General features: G+C 44.3%; 4 protein-coding genes and 1 long non-coding RNA gene across 6 annotated transcripts; 3 read left to right on the top strand and 2 right to left on the bottom strand.

Annotated features, from left to right (window-relative positions):
* Positions 1–2,037: 2,037 nt before the first annotated feature.
* Positions 2,038–4,308, top strand: LOC104000841 (glucan endo-1,3-beta-glucosidase 11). The gene is made up of 3 exons (XM_009422979.3): positions 2,038–2,190; positions 2,276–3,342; positions 3,651–4,308. Exons 1-3 carry the CDS (start codon positions 2,151–2,153, stop codon positions 3,735–3,737), a joined length of 1,194 nt encoding a protein of 397 aa, XP_009421254.2. The 5' UTR covers positions 2,038–2,150; the 3' UTR covers positions 3,738–4,308.
* Positions 4,309–5,812: 1,504 nt separating this feature from the next.
* LOC108951576 (uncharacterized) lies at positions 5,813–7,533 on the bottom strand. Of its 2 annotated transcripts, none has more exons than XR_001976065.2 (3): positions 7,393–7,533; positions 7,132–7,301; positions 5,813–6,548 (listed from the first exon to the last, which is right to left on the bottom strand). It is a non-coding gene; the product is annotated as an uncharacterized LOC108951576 (long non-coding RNA). The 2 variants fall into 2 exon arrangements; XR_001976066.2 differs by having other exon boundaries at positions 5,813–6,545.
* On the top strand, positions 7,414–9,621 carry LOC135595633 (transcription factor bHLH30-like). The gene is made up of 2 exons (XM_065086856.1): positions 7,414–8,188; positions 8,846–9,621. Exons 1-2 carry the CDS (start codon positions 7,901–7,903, stop codon positions 9,326–9,328), a joined length of 771 nt encoding a protein of 256 aa, XP_064942928.1. The 5' UTR covers positions 7,414–7,900; the 3' UTR covers positions 9,329–9,621.
* Positions 9,622–10,040: 419 nt separating this feature from the next.
* On the top strand, positions 10,041–11,726 carry LOC104000843 (GDSL esterase/lipase At5g45910). Its single transcript, XM_009422981.3, has 5 exons — positions 10,041–10,393; positions 10,464–10,679; positions 10,761–10,912; positions 10,983–11,259; positions 11,328–11,726. The coding sequence occupies exons 1-5, from the start codon at positions 10,153–10,155 to the stop codon at positions 11,552–11,554; spliced, it is 1,113 nt and encodes a 370-aa protein (XP_009421256.2). The 5' UTR covers positions 10,041–10,152; the 3' UTR covers positions 11,555–11,726.
* Positions 11,727–13,493: 1,767 nt separating this feature from the next.
* On the bottom strand, positions 13,494–16,863 carry LOC104000844 (GDSL esterase/lipase At5g45910). The gene is made up of 5 exons (XM_009422982.2): positions 16,570–16,863; positions 16,212–16,430; positions 15,996–16,144; positions 15,617–15,893; positions 13,494–13,999 (listed from the first exon to the last, which is right to left on the bottom strand). The coding sequence occupies exons 1-5, from the start codon at positions 16,769–16,771 to the stop codon at positions 13,764–13,766; spliced, it is 1,083 nt and encodes a 360-aa protein (XP_009421257.2). The 5' UTR covers positions 16,772–16,863; the 3' UTR covers positions 13,494–13,763.
* Between the last annotated feature and the right edge of the window lie 1,831 nt (positions 16,864–18,694).

Raw genomic sequence — 18,694 nt, 5'->3', positions numbered from 1 at the left:
ATCATATCAAGGAAGGAGAAAAATAAAATTATCTTTTACTAGAGGTGTTAATATTTTATGAATTAATATATGAATAATATTTATTATTCTACGTCTGAATGTACTAACCAATACAGATGTCTCAGCAAATAAAGATATTTCTATTATCATACGAAGGAAGGAAGGAGAAAAACTTGTCCTTGACAATGACATTAGAGAAAACTTCCCATTTTTAGTGTTGAATTAAACCTTATTATGCCGATAAAGATTACTCTTGTGATGATTTATTTAAAAGATACATGGTAGCAATAGAAAAGTATTTATTTGTTTAGAAGATACAAGATCCACCAAAACCTTTACATGTTCTTCTCTATTCTACTCTCTCTTCATCCAACAGATCATGGAGATTAGACTAAGCTGACTCTTTAATCTTTATGTTTTTGACATCCTGCCCATCCGCAGCACAGAACAAAGCAAATGGATAAAGCTTCCTTTCCACACTCGTGCATGTTGACCATTTCAAAATACATTCACAGGCCTAACTTGGACAATGGGAAAAGCACCGGATCTTCCATGCAAAAGAGTACACGATCCTCCATGCAACCCTTCGACAAGACAGTGCAACTCTCAAGTCAACTTTTTCTTTTCCTTTGGCCCTTGCTGATGCAAATTCCATAAAGGGGGAGTAACAAAGCAGGCTGTGTTCCAATCTCCACGTAACAAAACCATTATCCATGACGCAGTATGATGCATGCTTTTGCCCTTCTCCGAGTCACCCGCAACAGTGCTCATCGGACATGAAACATGTGATTGCTTGCTGGGTTGTCTGAGGTCCATGGATGGTCATCCTTATCTTTCCCAACCCACCAAACCAAAGTTCTTCTTCTTCTCTTGCATGCCAAATCATCCGCTTTAGACATTTTGTCAGTGAAAAGAAGGTATATGCCTGCGGGATCCAATCTGTCAAACATGAAGCGATAACAGAGTTCGGTTCATCGGCTGGAAGATCTTTTATAGTTGCAGTCAGTTCTGAGGTAGTGCATAGCTGCAGCTAAATGTTAATAAGATGTTGATGGTATAGAGCCACAAAACCCATGTTTCATGCAACTTTCGGCTGCTCAGCAGTTAAGTTGCCACTAAGCCTCACTGGATTATGACTCGATCTTAGTTTATTTTCAGCATATCGTCTGGGCCATTCTACCCACATCAATATGTTGGTCCTTGCAAAGCAGCACTACAATTCGACCAATGATTGTAATCTTGTAAGATCATCGATTCACCAACCCTCTGTCGCCTATGACCTGAATCTTGCCGTGAGGATACGCAACGGGTGTGTAGATGATAAGTAAATCGAGTCAAACAGGAGAGGCAGCCTTTTCATATCAGTGACAGATCGTATGATTCGGACTCGATCTTATTAAATCCATGTCTTGATGCCTTTTCCCCTTTTTCTTGTCGTGTTTCAGTCGCAAAAAGATGGCGCAGCCTATTCATCATAATCTGATCCATATGTATCATCTTTCACCAAAGGTTATAGCATAGACTATTTCACGAAAACTGATTGATCTCAGTGGACACAGTCATCGATTATGAAGAGTGCTCCTTTTTTTGTCTGACCAAAAGTAAGTTCAAGCGTGTTGAGACAACTGTGGGTCTCTTCGATCACCTAATACTGCATTAACATCTCGGTGGTCAGTCAACGACCAAATCTTGAGATAACTTCATCAATGTGGAAGGCTCCTTTGCCCATTTTGAGCTGCTCTGCTCTGCTCAAACAACATCGAGATGAAGAACGGAGAAGCTTCCTGTCTTTGGTTGCATGCAGTTAGTGGATCATTAGGGCTCAAAAATTGATGGAAGAGGAATCAGCATCGTGCTGTCTCCTTCTTCCCCTTTGGACCTTCTCCTCCTCGTTTTCGCGGTCTAAAGTAAGCAGCTGTGTGGCCTACCCGCCACCCGGGTCGAAGTAGAGCGCAGTGTAGCCACGTGTGATGCACTACAAACTCGGAGAGAAATATAAATCCCCTCTTCGAAGGCAACATTGGGAAAATAGAAGAAAACTTCCTTCTAACTTTCACGCAAGCAAGCAAAGAGGGAGGTGCCAAAGGTGATCGCCTTCCTTTCCTCTCTCTCGGTGTACAAGAGGTCATTTGATAGTCATCGAATCGAGAATGACTCCCGTCTTCGTTCTGTTCGTCCTTCTCTGCTCAGGTGCACTATTCTTATCCATGTCAATGAACTTGTAGTTGAGGTCTGATAGAACTTAGAATGACTCCTTTTCTTTTTCTTGGGACAGAATTCGGCTTCCTTCGTCTTGGCTTCGCATTAGGCATCAACTATGGCCAAGTAGCCAACGATCTTCCCACTCCAGATCAGGTTCTCAGCATCTTGACATCCCTCAAGATCACGAACACAAGGATTTACGACACCAACCCCAAAGTCCTGGCAGCGTTCGCGAACACTGGTATCGAACTCATCGTCACGGTTCCTAATGAATCCGTCGGCCTGCTCACCGACCCTCGACAAGCTCTGCAATGGGTGGCGACTAACGTGAAACCTTACTTCCCTGCCACAAAGATCACCGGCATCGCGGTGGGGAACGAGGTGTTCACGAGCGACGACCCGACGTTGATGTCGAACCTCGTCCCGGCCATGGTCAGAATCCACGCCGCGCTCGTCCAACTCGGCCTCGACTCGTACATCCACACCTCGAGCGCCAATTCCCTGGCCGTGCTCGAGAACTCATACCCCCCTTCCTTCGGGTCATTCCGGCCGGACCTCGCGAACCTGATGGCGCCATTCCTCCAGTTCTTGGCCGCAACCAAGTCCCCGTTTTGGATCAACGCATACCCTTACTTCGCCTACAAGGACGACCCCGAGAGGGTTCCCTTGGACTACGTCCTGTTCAACCCCAATTCGGGGATGAAGGACCCTTCCACAAGTCTGCACTACGACAACATGCTATACGCCCAAGTCGACGCCGTGATCTTCGCCATGGGTCGGTTGGGGTACGGCGGCGTGGAGGTGAGGGTGTCGGAGACCGGCTGGCCATCGAAAGGCGACCCCGACGAGATCGGTGCGAGTGCAGAAAATGCGAGGGTCTACAACAGGAACCTGTTGCTGAGGCAGATGGGGAACGAGGGGACTCCACTGGTGCCTCACCGGCGACTGGAGGTGTACTTGTTCGCACTGTTTAACGAGGATATGAAGCCCGGGCCAACGTCGGAGAGGAACTACGGTCTGTTCCGGCCGGACGGCACCGTGGCCTACAACATGGGGTTGACTGCACTGCCTGCTTCTTCTTCTTCTTCTTCTTCTTCTTCTGCTGCTGCTTCCGTTTTTCTCACATCCTCTGCCACAAGGGTAAGCTGCAACTCTGTTCTGATTTGTCTTATGCTCCATCATTATCCTAACATATAAGAAATACCACAATTGATCTTTGTTTCTTTCTCATTTAGAAATTAATATTAGTGAGGTTCGTTGATGCAAAGCAAGAGTATCAAACATTTAGGAACATACAAAACTCATGAGAATTACAAAAGGTAGACATGCAAAAACAAGCTTCCATTACATGCTAAAGGAAGAAGATGGAAGAAAAGAGGGTTGCCACTATTATTGGTCAAATGCATCTTTATATTTACAATAACATGATTTCGGTACATTTGATGCAGGAAAGTAAGGAGACGGGCAGCTTCTGGCAATGGGGGACTTTGGTATTCTCTCTGACCATCCAAGCTTTGTTGAGAAAAGCATTCTAACAAAGGCGGATTGGCTTTGGTTCTCGTTTACAAGGACTCAAGAAAATTTGCAGGATCCATTGTTGTGCTTGCTCTCTGAAAGACACAGGAAATTTCCGAGCCCAAAGGAGATGTACCAAACCAAGGCAAAGACCACCGCTGTACCATATCCTACCTTTCCGAGAGCACTAAAGTTCCTTTGGAGGATTCTTCTTTGCATGGCCAGTGACTCAAGAAGAAAGTCCTTGGATTCTCGAGGATACAAGGAATGGGACGGGCTCTCAGACGACAGCCAAGATGGGACTTCCGTTTCCCACTTTGCGGCCTTTGGCTTCCGCTTAAAGCTGGTATTGAGATAAGCTAAATTATAGTTGACGGCAACTCGATTCGGTGAACTAAACTAAGTGTAAGAAAGATTGGATACGGTGGGTCTCGTCCGAGTGCACTTTATTCTCTGACCGAAATGTCGGCAGCGGATCCGAAGCCATGTGATGTGAGCTCGCTTTGTGTTTGTGGGCGGTGGGATTCATCTCTCTCAAAAATATGGATTTAAGCTTTCTATCTATCTCAGAAATTTTTTGATACAAATTAATCATGCTATGATGGGATGTGCCAATTTCTGTAATGATATTTTAGTGATGAACTTATTTATTACAAACTTTATTGATACAATAAGTTGTAAATTATGATACCAAAATTGTGTAGGGGAAGAAGAAATCTAATATCAAAATAAAAAGGTATTAGTGAGAACAAATCATCATTATTCAATTGGATCTAATAAAATAATCAAGATCGATAACCAAAGTTTCAATTTCAAACCGGATCAAGTGATGGGCAGCAAAGAGTCCAATGGTCGATGGACAATTAGGTTATCGAATAAGGGATGATACCAATAGAGTAATCTTTAAGAGGATGGAACTATTTGCAACTACAACCAAATTCTTCGTAGATCCGATCAACTGTGATTTTTTAAATTTAATTTTTTATTTATTATATTAAAGAGCGTACGTGAGATATTATTATTATTTATTTTTAAAATTTTAATTTAATTTAATTTTTAATTTAATATTTTAAAAAAATAATTGATAGTTTACTATTTGACTATTTATGAATCGAATCCATATGAAATCAAAATCGAATGGGGTGAATAATTTGATGGTTTCGAATTGAACCGGAATCGATGCGTATTGATATGAGTTTGAATCTTAATAGAATATTTTTTTTTTCAATTGAAATTAGTAGGTCAAATCAAAATCGAAATTAAACTGATAGTTTCAAATCTGATTCTAAATTTGATGAAACCAAAATAATTTTGGAGCGAATTTTGGAACGATAACCCAATGTGGTCACCGCTCATTAGAACCTCAAATCATCCTAATTCTCATGTTTCTCGATCACCTTTGAGTCGATTAACTTAATACAATAGTTTTACTCTTATATTTCCAAAAAGAAAACAACAACAACAATAATAGCGATAAGAGGACGGACAGGAATTCACATCAAACGAACGAGGGCTGATGAATTCTTTTGGTCCACCTAACCATCACGCTCAAATTGTTAAGTAATTTTGGTTATCATGCTAGTCGAATTAGGTATGTTCTTGGATTATTATTCTTGTTGTGGCCGAATTAGGTATATTGTTGCTATCTATAGCAAGGATTGAAAGCAACATCGAGCATCAAAATAAGGAGTTGTAGAGAATAAAAATAATAATAAAATCAATAATATTAAGACTATAAATAGTAAAAACAGTTATTATTTCTTGAACATAAGGGAAACAAAATCGAAGTCATGCTCTATATGAATATATTATAATTTATTTCTATAAAGTGATGCAATCTTGAAACAGGAAGGAAAAATTTTCTTCAATTATTCGCATAGCCAAGAAGGCGTAAATATGTTTTACTTTGATTTATTGCTTTCTTAAGGCTTCTCCGTGCATGCATTTTGCTTGGTGGCAAAGACTACAATCCTTCCCTTTTTTGGCCAGAGGAACGTCTTTCCTCGCTGAAGAAGCTAATAGATGATAATCTCTCTATTTTGATTTTGTTGAGAAAAATCCTCTAATCTGTTGAGAGAAATCCTTTTTCATAACCTGTATAAATAGGAGATTTATGAAAGAATGAGCCGGTAAGAGTTAGAAAATGCCTTCTCTTTCAACTCAAGTTTCTTCGACTTGTTTGACAAAGACATCACATCTTCCTTCATTATTTTCTTTTCTTATGAGCTAAGGCTTTCGAGATGACATTACACGTTGGCCAACTCTCTGCTAATCGAAGTTATCTGCTACAACTTGCATTAGAAACTCACACAGATGTGATAGATTCCCAACCTCTGATGCGAGGGGGTGAGACTTTTTTGGGCCAAATGCGAATGTTAACAATCATAAGACAACCTTCTTATTGTTTGTCCGCTTATATAAGTTGCCAGGAAGTCTCCTCTTCCGCATGCATATCAACAACAAGTCTTCGTTACATGTCCCACACCACTGCCCTTAAATTACCTCTTCCGGTCTTCCTGCCCTAATCATCAATCATGTTATGTTCTCGTATTTTGTTTCTGCAAGCACGAGAAGAGCCATTCAGGTTGTCGTTCCATGACAGCCACTTCCGTGTGGAGAAGACGACTTATAATGATCTACTTTTAACGACCAATAAGTGAAGATTTATTCTCAGTTCTCGCTGTACCTGCAAAAAACGAAAAACTCGTAATCTGTTGTCATCTCTCTAATGCTTCTTAGAGAACTCGTCATTAGGTGATCCGTCCCACCGGCGATCGACGTGGTGGACCAACCCACCGCCCCCTGGTGTGACACCACGTATCGAAAGCCTTCTGCACATATACAGATAATTAAACCAAGAACCTAATCCCCAATGTTTATTTAAGTAATCTCCACCTTATCTACGATCAGATCAGCATAGACTCCATTTGTCCGTATATTATTTTAATCGACGATCGGTGGAAGATGCAAACGAGACTCGATATAAAAATCCAAGTACCTCAAGTCCTACCCAAACAATATATAGGTTCTCGGCAGGTCAATGGGTCGCTGGGAGCAACTCATTGGCCAAACACGAGATGTCCCGAGCTGAACCATCATTTTGGCATTATGAAATCACAGGAAGCTGCTGTTCTTGAATGCTAAAGATCACCAAAAGCAGATTGGTGATAAGGTATTATTATAAGATGCCAGAAGAGATGACAGACGATCATCTCGTCACTTGTTAGGTTATTGAGGTGGACTTTCAAGGCGAAGCTGCAGGTCTGCTGTGACCATTTAAAATGAACAGGTAAGAAAAATAGTGGTTTTGACAATAATATATTACGTTCAAGGACGAAAGTAAATAATAATAATAATAATAATAATAATAATTGATTTTGATAATAATAAATTTTATTGCTGAATTTAGATTACCAGCATGTCATCGGGTCCCATTCCCCCCTGTGCTGATCGGGCAACCACGCTGCGATAGGTCTTGGAGAAATCACCTCGGAGGAAACCCACTCATCGCCATTGGAATATTCCGCAGATTCTACAACATGCTTCTTGATGTCTCTTATCATCTCTCATGTTACTGATCGACTCTTGAGTTTAAATATAAAGAAAAAGAGCATCAGCAATTGTCTTACTCTATTAATTTATCCGAATTAGTCATATATAAAATTCAATACCCACTTGCTCTGTTCTGTCCATCCACATTGCCTCCTTTCTCTTCTCTTCTTCCGAGAGTTCACTCCCATCCTTGGAGGTCTGCTTCTTCCCTCTTCTGAGTAGAAGGTTCCGCCTTTGCGACGAGTCCATTCTCCTCTGCTCGTGATCAGCGACGATCGAAGAGAGATGATCGAATTCAGCAGAAGATCGAAGATGAAACCCTTGTCCCAGTAGCTCCTGCCTCCAAATCTCTCCTTGTATCGTAATGGTAATGGAAGCAATCGATTGGATTCTAAGAAGAAGAGCGAAACATGGATCCATCTTCGGCGAGTGGGTAGAGGGCGAAGTGAGGAAGCTGCGGCGCCTGCGACTCTCCTTCTGGTCCTGCCCCCCGAACCGCCCTCCCGGTTCCTGACTTCCCAACAAAGAAATTTCTTCTTCCTTTTCCTCCTCCTCCTCTTCTTCTGCTTCTTCTTCTTCAAGCTCTTTGCCTTTGGATTCTGGCTCTGCTCCTGGGTCGTTTCTACAGCCGATGGGTTCTGTTCCTGTTGGGGATTTGGGGTTCTTGAGAGGGTTTCCGAATGGACTGGGGTTCGGTTTCGGATCGGATTCGTCGTCGTCGTCGACAGTGTTGGACCTGGAAAGAAGGGAGTTTGTGAAGGCGCCTTCGAGGCTGGGGGGCAAGAAGGAGGGCGGCGGAGTGGTGGATGCGAAGACAGCGTTGGCGCTGAAGAGCCATAGCGAGGCCGAGAGGCGGCGGAGGGAGAGAATAAACCACCACCTGGCCGTGCTGAGGAGTATGATCCCCTGCGCCGACAAGGTTGGTGGTTGCTCCCTCTCTCTCTCTCTCTCTCTCTCTGTTCTTGTGCTGTGTTTATGGGCCGCCGTTGAAGATCGGTGCATCTGAAGCTCACCAGGCCTCGCCAAAGATCGTTCTTTGCTGTTAAATCACTACCTACTGCGATCCGGTGCGCGACTTTGGGCACGAGCCACGGTGATGGTGCCCATCTGGAGACACACCCCACCACCTCTGGCGCTCTGGATGCTTACCACCTCCGCAGCACCGTGTGCCTAAACTCGTGGGTCGAGTCGCGGTTCGTCTCAGATGCCTATGCGATATTATTATTTGCATCAATGCCCTCCAAACCATAATATCAATTATTTTTTTTCTCTTTTTATTATTTTATTAAGCTATGTCATCAGCATGCTCGTGATGGTACAGCACGCCCGTGATTGACACGGAGTCGTTGCACGCCAGAAAACCCTTAGTAGTTTATTATTAGGACGAAAGAATCAAGGTTACCCAAGATTCATCTGTAATGAGTTTTGGGAACTGGTGATGTCGATATCCTTCCTCGTAGGACGTCCCCACTGTCAATGTTTATAGCATTTGCTTCGTCGAAATATTATAGATTGAATGAATGATGTTAGATTCATTGATACTTGCGTAGTAAGACGTACTGGTTACTTCTTGCAGTTGGACAAAGCTGCGTTGCTCACACAAGTGATCAACCACGTAAAGAAACTCAAGAAGAATGCCGCAGAAATCAGCGAAGGCTACACTATACCATCCGACGTCGATGAGGTGAGGGTCGAAGTTGAAGGAGATGCAACGAAGAGTGGCAGCTTTATAGTCAAAGCATCTCTATGTTGTGAGGAAGGGCCGGAGATCCTGACAGATCTAAGACAGACACTTCAGAGCCTGCATCTGAAAATTATCAGGGCTGAGATTTCAACTTTAGGTGGCCGAGTAAAGAATGTTCTTGTGATGACATCTGATGGAAGCTCCCGCGCCATCGACAAGCATGTTTTAATGGCTACTGTTCACCAGGCACTCAAGTCCATACTTGACAGAGTCAACTCACAGGTGGACTTTCTGCCAAGGACCTCATTTTCTAGCAAGAGGCGAAGGATCTCACCGTTCGAGTCCTCAAGCTCCTCTTCATCACTTTTATACTGAGGAGTCGAAGCTTGCGACTACGCTATTGCTGATGCTACTTTGGTTTGCTTACCGTGTGTGATGCTTTCTTTCAGATGTCCTGTAATAAATAAACTTCAGAATGCTTGTTAGGGAAGCCTGCAGTAGGTTTCTGTTGCTTTGAACTTCTAGAGCTTCCCTTCTAAGAAGCTGGTGCTTGTTCGATTGATGTATGATCTCCGTTGTTCATGAGAAGTATGTTGTATTGGGGTTGCTCGTATGTAAAACAGCTCTGTATGTGAACTCGATGAATTACAGCAGTAACTCTTTGATTATATTGCTACTGTCATCTGATTCCTTGGGCTCGTTTTGGTTTGGAGATTGAAGATTAGATTCAGCTGATCTTATTGCAGAGTAAGAACAGGAACGTATAGAGGGCGTTTGAAAAGGAAAATATACGAGGATCGAAGGTTGTTTGGTCCATACCTTAAGGAAACTAAATTTACGGCTCGTGATCCATCGAATAATAAAAATAATCTAGAAAGTCAACGGTGGTTGGTTTGGGCGATGCATTCGTTGAAAATGGGCATTGAACCATATACCACATTCTAAAATGATGAGAAACGAAAGGGACGATCTAAGCAATAGGTAATGTGGAAAGTCAACGAAATTGATCATGTATCAATGCTCAATCGTGCACGCAATTCACTTCCAATGCTAAAAACAATGACTATCACCTGTTCAACTGGGCAGCACGGTCGTCGACTGGTTCAGCTATAGATTTCGCGGAAGAGCGAGCAGAGCAGAGCAGATCAGAGTTCCAGATGAGACCGTAAAGCTTCGTTAAGGTCCTTCAGGTGCTTACCATGCAGCCTCCTGTCTGCATCTTGTTCCTTTTGATCTCGTGCTTCCATCTCTCCTCCTCCACCCGCACTTTTGATGCCATATTCAACTTCGGGGACTCGCTCTCCGACACCGGCAATTTTCTTATTGCTAACGCCAATGCCTTCCCCGCTCCAAATATCGGCAATACTCCTTATGGCATGACCTTCTTCGGCCACCCGACGGGCCGCTGCTCCGACGGCCGCCTGATCATCGATTTCTTTGGTACCACCACCTTCATCTTCTCTTTCTTTCTTGGCAAAATAATATTATACCGCACTCTGTTCTGATGCAGCCGAGGCTTTCGGACTTCCGCTGCTCCCGCCATTCCTGTCGCGAAACCAGAGCTTCGCCAGAGGAGTAAACTTCGCTGTCACTGGTGCCACGGCACTCGACGTGTCCTTCTTCGAACAGAGAGGACTCGGAGGGATGCTTGGGACGAACTTGTCACTGAACGTCCAGCTTGGGTGGTTCGAGCAGCTGATTCCTTCCCTCTGCAACACGACTGAAGGTCACAGCAGCTTACTTTTGTTACTGTTGTCGGTCCCCGAGAAAGAGGCCTTGATTACCACATGAGGTGAGATGCGTGTAGACTGCAGGAAGCTCTTCAGCAAATATCTCTTCCTGGTTGGGGAGATCGGGGGCAACGACTACCTGGTTCCTCTGACCTTCCACCGACTGACCGAGGAGCAGGTGACCGCGTACGTGCCTACGGTCGTCGAAGCAATCAACAATGCCACCGAGGTAGGAAGCGCCATACCGCCACGACTTTGCATACCTTGACTGACCACCTCCTCTTTCATGGCACCTACAGAGATTGATCGAGCTCGGGGCCGTGAACCTGGTGGTTCCGGGGAACCCACCGAGCGGGTGCTTCTCGGGCATCCTCACCATGTTGAACGGCACCAGCAAGCGGGATTTCGAGCACGACACCGGATGCTTGAAGAAAGCTAACGATCTCCTCAAGTATCACAATCGATTGCTCCGCGAGGAAGTGGTGAGGCTCAGGAGGAAGTACCCTCATGTGAGGATTAGCTATGCCGACTTCTACAAGCCCATCATCCGTTTCGCTCGCTCCCCCGGCAAGTTCGGTGAGTTATACTATTTACCATGCATTCAGATGAAGAGTGAGTGACCTACGCAACTCTTCCACATGCAGGATTTAGCTATCCATCTCTAAAAGCTTGCTGTGGCGGGGGTGGGCCTTACAACTTCAACATCCAAGCCTTGTGCGGGCTACCGGGATCGAGCGCCTGTGCCAATCCCTCGGCCGCCATGAATTGGGATGGTTGGCACGCCACCGAAGCTTCCTATCGACAAATCGCAGCCTCTTGGTTGCACGGACCCTACGCGCACCCGCCCATCATGAGCCTAATGAAGGATTAACGGGTGAGACGCAGCAAACGAAACCTATCCAAGAACCAGTTGCATGGGCAACTCGGATCTCATCTATTTACCATTTGATCTCTGGAATCGTTTCATCCGTTTTCCTCCGGTGATCTTATGTACCATGTAAGCCTCACTGTCTGCAAGTACTTTGCTTGATCTTATGACAAAATCTAATCTTTCTTTAAATAATCAACATCACGAAGGATTTAGCTACAAAAAACAAAGATTTCAAATTCACCCTCTAGCATACGTCATCAGTGACCATTAAGTGCACAGGATCCATATTCAATCAAATTTCATAACCTGCATACGCGTAGCCATTATTACATGAGGAAAAGTGTGCGATTGAAGGTCAAACCTGACTAGCCAAGGGTAGAAACAGATACTGGGATCACTCAAATAAAATTACGATGCGGATAGTAATTATGATAAGACTCGGCTGACGTCATATGATGCCTCACGGAACAGCACCTGGTCAATGCAGACCGGAACACCGATCGAGGCACATTAACATCCTGCCAAAGCTCAATTCTTCAAGCCACGCCAACACAAAGTCAGACGCTACCAACCTGCCCCCTGCAAGCGTGCAGCTCAGGAAGCAGTATGCTTCCCTATAAATACCCCCTCGTTCATTAGAAAAGGGGGGGGACAGACACACAAAAACACTTCTTCATCTGAAACCCCCTCCACATCTGCTAACTTGATCGTCGGAGGAGTCGGGCCGAGCGCCTCGGCCCGACCTTTGTACAGGTGCGAAGCCGAAGGTCCCCTCCGGACGTGCAGACGAGGAGTTCCTGCCCGGAGGAGACGGCTACACCGTCCCGATTGGACACTGCACTCGACCGCCTCAGCAGGCTCGAGGAACGCCCCAGGGAGATCCCCGTCGTCTGGACCCGAATCGAGCCGCGTCGGCCCCGAGGCCACGGCTCAAAGTTGTTTCCCACAACACATATAACTTTGAATTTTTTTGTATCAAAGAAAACTCGCCATGCTCACCAACACAAGATTGTTGTGCCTCATCTTTCAATGGACATGTAGATCTGCAACTCAAGTCAAATTTCGTTCTTCTGGTTATAGTCAGCATTGTCAAATTTCATGGTTTGAGATGTCGACCATGAAATCTATGTAGAATGACTAACGTTTCATATTCTAAACCATTATGAGAGAGAAACAAGTTTATCATTGTAAACGTTTCTTTTATAATATTATCGAGCTCAATTAACGAATCCTTGCTTATGTTAAATTAATTTTATCATACTTTTTATGATCTTTTTAATACTTATGATTTTTCGAGTTGAAGAATTAAGAGCATAAGAAGTGGTAGATGTCAAGATAACTAGATCCGACTCAGTTCAAGCGTGCATGCATAAAAAGTCTGACGTTACTAAAACGAAGACTCGGCTCAATAGTTGACCTATATGAAGATCAAAATCGAATGACTTTTCAATATAGTCCCTCCGATGCTCTAATCAGTTTTTGAGTAAATAGTCATCATCTTATATTTCTGTGGTACGATGAACTTAGCTCAAGGGAATATTCTACATTATGGATGAGATGTTTTTTTATATTAGATTAATATTCATATGACCCGATTATGAATTAGTGAACTTAGTGTGAGAAAATATTTTACAATATGAATAAAATATTTCTATGATATTTTATGTTCTTGACCCCGATAGTTTCACTTTGTTGCCATGTGATGATGACTGGGGTGAATATTTTCCATATTATTATCAATTAAAATACTTGAAAACTTTGATCTCTCGCCCTGTCTCCATCAAATGGTAACCTTATTAATAGATAGAATGGAACAGGCTTATATTTATATGGTGGGCTGAAGATTAACATGATCATTCTAATGACTGTAAGATCTACGAAAACAATCATAAACCTCAGAGCTCTAATTTGGGAGAGAAGGTATCAGATGGACAATTAATGAAACCAATTCAAGAGATGTATATTTTCCCTTCCCGTTCCTGCACTTGGATGACAACGACTGGCTTATGGGATGAATACAATATCAGATCGAATGATTAACATAATGGAATGCAGACGCTAAAGCGTTGCAGTCCTGTAACAATTCCTTCGTACAAGACACAAGAATCTGCACTGGTGTTCGATGAGCAATGACCGTTCCTTGAAATGCTGACGCCAAGCCTTGCGTGTGAAACTTGCAGAAACGTAGCAGGTATAGGTGATGATAGTATCAGCTCTGGGAGGAGGAGGAGCTCAGGATGGGCGGGTCGACGTAGGGGCCGTGCAGCCAACCGGTGGCGATGACACGGTGAGCGGCCTCCGTCATGTGGATGCCGTCCCAGCTCACATGCGTCGACACATTCTCGCACACGGTGTAGCCCTTGTCGTTGCACCTCCGGCCTTGATCGTAGTTGTAGATGCCGCCCCCGTTCCCGCAACACGTTCGTAGAGCTCCCGCAGTGAACCCTGACGAGCAAGTTTCACAAGATGGGTGGAGACGATGAAGATTTCTACACATAAAACTTAGGCTTCTTTCATTTCTATACGCAAATTAACTACTAAACTTGCCAAACTTGTTCTTTTGTGAATATGTTCTTATGTCATTTAGATATGAAAGATTTGGTCCAAGATATTGTTGTCGATATCATGAACAGGTGAAAATAAATACTTGCTCAATAATTGTTGTTGCTATCATCCAGAAAAAAAGTGGTTCATACTATTAGACCTTTCAAAGGAGGAGACAAAATGAGTGATCACGCCTTTGTCGATTTCTCCTTTCTCTATTACTTGCATCTAAATCAACCGGTCACGGTTAAACCGCTGGACAATCAATTATATTCAATTTGATTGCCACTGTAAGTGACGAGACGATTAATGGCAGACCTGTTCAAGTTGCCTACAATCAACCACCCTTAGCTTTATTGAATCTTCAAACACACTATTAAAAGCGCACACGTTATTGACGAGAATTATCAGCCGTGCATGTCGACTTCCAAATGCGCGCCCTAAGCAGAACTTTATTCCAGAGATCACGAGCTTCCTTCCCGTCCGGGCACCTAAGCCATGTTCCCTGATCTTTCTTCCAGAGAGACACATGTAGATGTGACACTCGACCAACCACCCTTACATACATTATGTACTTGATGACACAAGAAAAGATAATAAGAGTCACGATTCCAATCCTTGCGCTCGTAAGCCCGACACCGACCTCGTGCCCCCGATTGGCTCGAGCAGCTGGTCCCGCTAGATCGAGTTAAGACTCGGTGCAAAAGCCCAATCGTTGGGGGTTGCCTAGTGTTCATTTAATAGTGGGAGGGCGCCATTCAAAGGATCGCCACCCATCATTATCATGGATGTCTCTCGATCATCACTCATTCCAACTACCACCATGTACCCATATGATCGTAAGTTTATTATGAATAAGAGAATATAGACATTGAATTGGATTCACGCTTAAGTAATGCTGATGTTTAGACTTTGTCAAATCCCACGTGTGACACTAATTCTTGGGAAGTGGTACGAAGCAGCCTTCTATTTGTCCACTTTCTTCATCAAAATATATCTTCTTTTTTGCTGCTAACAATTATCTCCCCCTCCTAATTAGATCTCATCCGAAAATGATAACTCATCTACGACAAATAATATGCTCTCATGTGACAGGTTAAAAAGATTCTCCGCCACACCGTATCTAAACAAAGAGGAATCGACAAGTTGAACTACCCCACTAGATATGGCCCACTAATGTTCCATCACCAAAGGAGGACTCCAAATTTTACTACGTAAGATGCGTTCTTAGAACTTCTCAAGACTGGCTTTCCTATGATAAAAGAATCATTAAAGAAACAGAGATCGAACAGGAGCACACGTTACCCTTCCGATCACGTAGGCAATTAGTCACTGACAAGGTAGTTCAACCTAAAGCTGGCAACGATGGGAAATATTATACACTCTTCCACTAATCAAAGGTTATGTCTTGAGGAGATGAGATTAATAGACTATTACTCGGAAACCTGGAGCTATTCATGATCAGCAACCCATGCATAACGGAGACTGTATGCGAACAAAAGGAAGATAAAGACTGACCATATTTCAACGGGTTGAGGGTGAAATCGATGATCTGCGAGTAATAATCCGCGTATCTGATGGATACGGACGGGTACTTGCGCTGGAGATGGTCGAGAGCCTTCCGGAGCATTGCGTTGTGCAGCCATGACAGAGCGTTGTACTTCCTTCCGCATCCAGTCTTGGGGCCGTAGTCTTCAGGGTCAGGTGTGTGGTAGTTCGTCAGGTACAAGGGGAAGCACCCTACCGGCAGCAATCCTGGCACAACGATGTCGACGGCGCCGAGGCCGATCAACCTCTGCGTATATATGAGAATTTGTATGATCTTGTTGAGCCATGGCAAGTAGTGGGATCAAAGAACTTGAGGCGGTATGGTCGGATAGATATGCCCGAAGCTTACCTCAACACCATCTGAGATGGCACTGACGACATGAGGCACAAAGGTGCTCACTTCATCGATTCGTCTCCCAAAGAAGAGCGCGGTGCTGTAATCGTTTCCTCCGAACTCGCCCACGATAAAGAGTGATTTGCTGAGGAAGTCCTTGCAGTCTGCCATCAGTTTGTACAATTCTTTAGTAGCGAGAACAAATTGAAGTACAGAGTTATGGTCGATCACCTTGTGGCGCGCCGCAGATCGTCGGCAACAGCTTCTCGAACCGCTCCACCTGGATGTAAATGGAAGCGTTGACCCATAGACCTTTGCTAAGCCCTCTCTCGTTGAAGAACTCGAAGCCGAGTGTGGTGGCGGCCACCACCGCGAAGTTTGCACCCTGCTTGAAGTCGTGATCCAAGAACTCTGAAGACGGCGGAAGCAACGGAAACCCGAGGTCTTGAGCTGCAACATGCACAGAAACACCCGCGAACAGTTAGTGTTTGGTCGGTCTACAGTTGGCCATGATTGGCTCGACATGCTCGACAAGCAAACTTAAACAGGGGAAAGGATCCATAGGAGTTTATTCGCCGGCAGTACGTACCTATGAAGTCGATAACCAGGCGTCCGTCGGAGCACCGTCCGGTGGCGCGGCCGAAGAAGGTCATGCCATAAGGGAGCCTGCCGATGCGGACGTTGCCAGTGTCGGACATGGAGTCCCCGAAGTTGTACAACGCATTATAGCGATGAGAGACGGATGGACGGAGGAAGAAGAGGAAAAAGCAGATGAAGATGGAGAGCTTCATTGCTGGAGCGGAGGAGGAAGGGGGGAAAGCGCCGATGCTTTGACGATTCCCTCGTTTCTCGAGAACTCTTCCCTGTATTAATTTCTGGCCAGCTTACAGCATCCTTTTTATCTTTTTCTTTCCCATTTACAACCAAAATATCTTGTCATCGTGACCAGTATGCAGGGGTGATCGTTGGACCAGATCACCCATGAATCCCATCACGGCTGACGTATCATACGCGCAGGTCACATCAGGTCTGACAAGTCTGCGGAAGCCCGCAGGGATCGACTGTAGAGTATTTGGCTTCAACAACAGTTCATCAGATGCACCACATGAGTAATAAAATAATGGAATTCGAGAGAGAGGCCAATGACTGGTGAGCGTTGACTAAGCATGAGGGCCTTCTTTTAAAACTGTTCCTGGGGGTGTAGTAAATTGTTCCCACGACAGCGAGCCAGTGACTGATAGTTGACTAAACCTATACAATATGCAAACAACTAAGGAATCAGAGAGCAACAATAATGTTGATAAGCCTTGCCTTTCTCAAGCTTCATGTGCAGTTTCTCTCCTCAACTACATCGCTCGACCTGAGACCACCCACGCGTCCGGCAAGACTCCGGCATCGCCAACGCCCGCTTGGGTCCACCGCTGCCGAGGAGGAAGTGGGAGGGGAAAGAAGATAAACTTTAGGGAAAAGTAAAGGAAAGACGAAGGACAAAAGGAGGATTAACGAAAAAGTGGTAGAGATAAAGACAGGGAGTGCATTGGAATATGTTTCTCGATCGCCTTTGTTTACTGTCGTTGTCATTGTCTTTGCTCTTTTATCTTATTCAGCTGTGGCGCGTCTACGCTAGTGATTTAATTGCTTTCTTTCTTAGCGACAGGAGACAAAGGTTATACACAGTCTTCCTCCAGGAACCCATTCAGAGAGGGCTTTTCCCATCCATTGGTGATGGGCTGCTCACATGGTGAAGCAGTCATGGCTAGACTCGATCTCCTGGAGTTGTTATGAACAAGTCCACAGCACTTAATCAATTTGTCTTGTTATTTATATAAACTTGCAGCCCTCTTGTGGCTCACCTAACCTAATTTTAGTCATAAGATATAATGGTCAATCTGCCTGCTGCATTAATGGTCTTAAATTAGGGTGTTGCAGGGATGATATGTTGCCTCTTCAGTTGCCTAAGGGATTCATGATCGATCTTATTATTGATCTCATGCTTATGGGTTCGTACGTGTTATTCACAAAACCTTGCCATCATCCTTATGGCTGATTGCAAGTGATCCATAAGGCCACATTGAGAAAGTTTGATAGGTTGGACTTGATATGTACACACACACACATCTTCCATGCCACTGCTAGAACAGATAAAATAGAACTCCATTGCACGTTAGCAAGTTGGAAATCATTGGAAGTTCATTGATTGTATTTGATATCAAGCTGTCCTTTAACATTGAGGAGGCTACTTTAAGCAGTGGTTCGGTCATACCTCCTAAAGCATCCCTTGCAAGGGGGACCATAGATGCAAGACTCCAAAGACTAAACCATATCAATATTAGATCATGCGCTGCACGGGCGAAGATGCAATCGACATGTTGGGCTGCCATTATTTAAGAATCTGTGCTATCGATAGCCTCCAACTGTAAGTTCGTCTTCATGAGCATGCAGTCTGCAAACACTATTGCCTTACAGTTGATTCTGGTCCTCCATTTCCATAAGCAAATAAGAGATCATTGTGCAATCATGCACATCACCGTCACATTCTGTCTTCTCTGTGCGTGTGGTACTCCCACTCATGTCCAGCGAATAAGGGAAGATCTCTTTCGAGTACCAAAGCGAGCACTAGTACACTGTCACCAGCAATACCAAGTCTCCCCACTGACAAGACGTTGGCTTATGTTCATAGAAGGCAAATCTACCAAATTATAGGAGGCTGACTT

The sequence above is a fragment of the Musa acuminata genome, chromosome BXJ1-10 (genome assembly GCF_036884655.1).
Source record: "Musa acuminata AAA Group cultivar baxijiao chromosome BXJ1-10, Cavendish_Baxijiao_AAA, whole genome shotgun sequence".
NCBI lineage: Eukaryota > Viridiplantae > Streptophyta > Magnoliopsida > Zingiberales > Musaceae > Musa > Musa acuminata.
This window is presented reverse-complemented; position numbering and strand designations above follow the sequence as displayed.

What these genes read in the sequence shown, in the direction of transcription:
- LOC104000844 (XM_009422982.2), bottom strand. Translation starts at nt 16,771, where the DNA reads ATGAAGCTCTCCATCTTCATCTGCTTTTTCCTCTTCTTCCTCCGTCCA. An exon ending in CCTGGTTATCGACTTCATAG is followed by an intron (nt 16,431 to 16,569) that starts GTACGTACTGCC and finishes TGCATGTTGCAG; the next exon opens with CTCAAGACCTCGGGTTTCCG. An exon ending in GATCTGCGGCGCGCCACAAG is followed by an intron (nt 16,145 to 16,211) that starts GTGATCGACCAT and finishes AACTGATGGCAG; the next exon opens with ACTGCAAGGACTTCCTCAGC.
- LOC135595633 (XM_065086856.1), top strand. Translation starts at nt 7,901, where the DNA reads ATGGGTTCTGTTCCTGTTGGGGATTTGGGGTTCTTGAGAGGGTTTCCG. An exon ending in TGATCCCCTGCGCCGACAAG is followed by an intron (nt 8,189 to 8,845) that starts GTTGGTGGTTGC and finishes TACTTCTTGCAG; the next exon opens with TTGGACAAAGCTGCGTTGCT.
- LOC104000843 (XM_009422981.3), top strand. Translation starts at nt 10,153, where the DNA reads ATGCAGCCTCCTGTCTGCATCTTGTTCCTTTTGATCTCGTGCTTCCAT. An exon ending in CCTGATCATCGATTTCTTTG is followed by an intron (nt 10,394 to 10,463) that starts GTACCACCACCT and finishes GTTCTGATGCAG; the next exon opens with CCGAGGCTTTCGGACTTCCG. An exon ending in TCGCTCCCCCGGCAAGTTCG is followed by an intron (nt 11,260 to 11,327) that starts GTGAGTTATACT and finishes TTCCACATGCAG; the next exon opens with GATTTAGCTATCCATCTCTA.
- LOC104000841 (XM_009422979.3), top strand. Translation starts at nt 2,151, where the DNA reads ATGACTCCCGTCTTCGTTCTGTTCGTCCTTCTCTGCTCAG. An exon ending in GTTCGTCCTTCTCTGCTCAG is followed by an intron (nt 2,191 to 2,275) that starts GTGCACTATTCT and finishes TTCTTGGGACAG; the next exon opens with AATTCGGCTTCCTTCGTCTT. An exon ending in TCACATCCTCTGCCACAAGG is followed by an intron (nt 3,343 to 3,650) that starts GTAAGCTGCAAC and finishes CATTTGATGCAG; the next exon opens with GAAAGTAAGGAGACGGGCAG.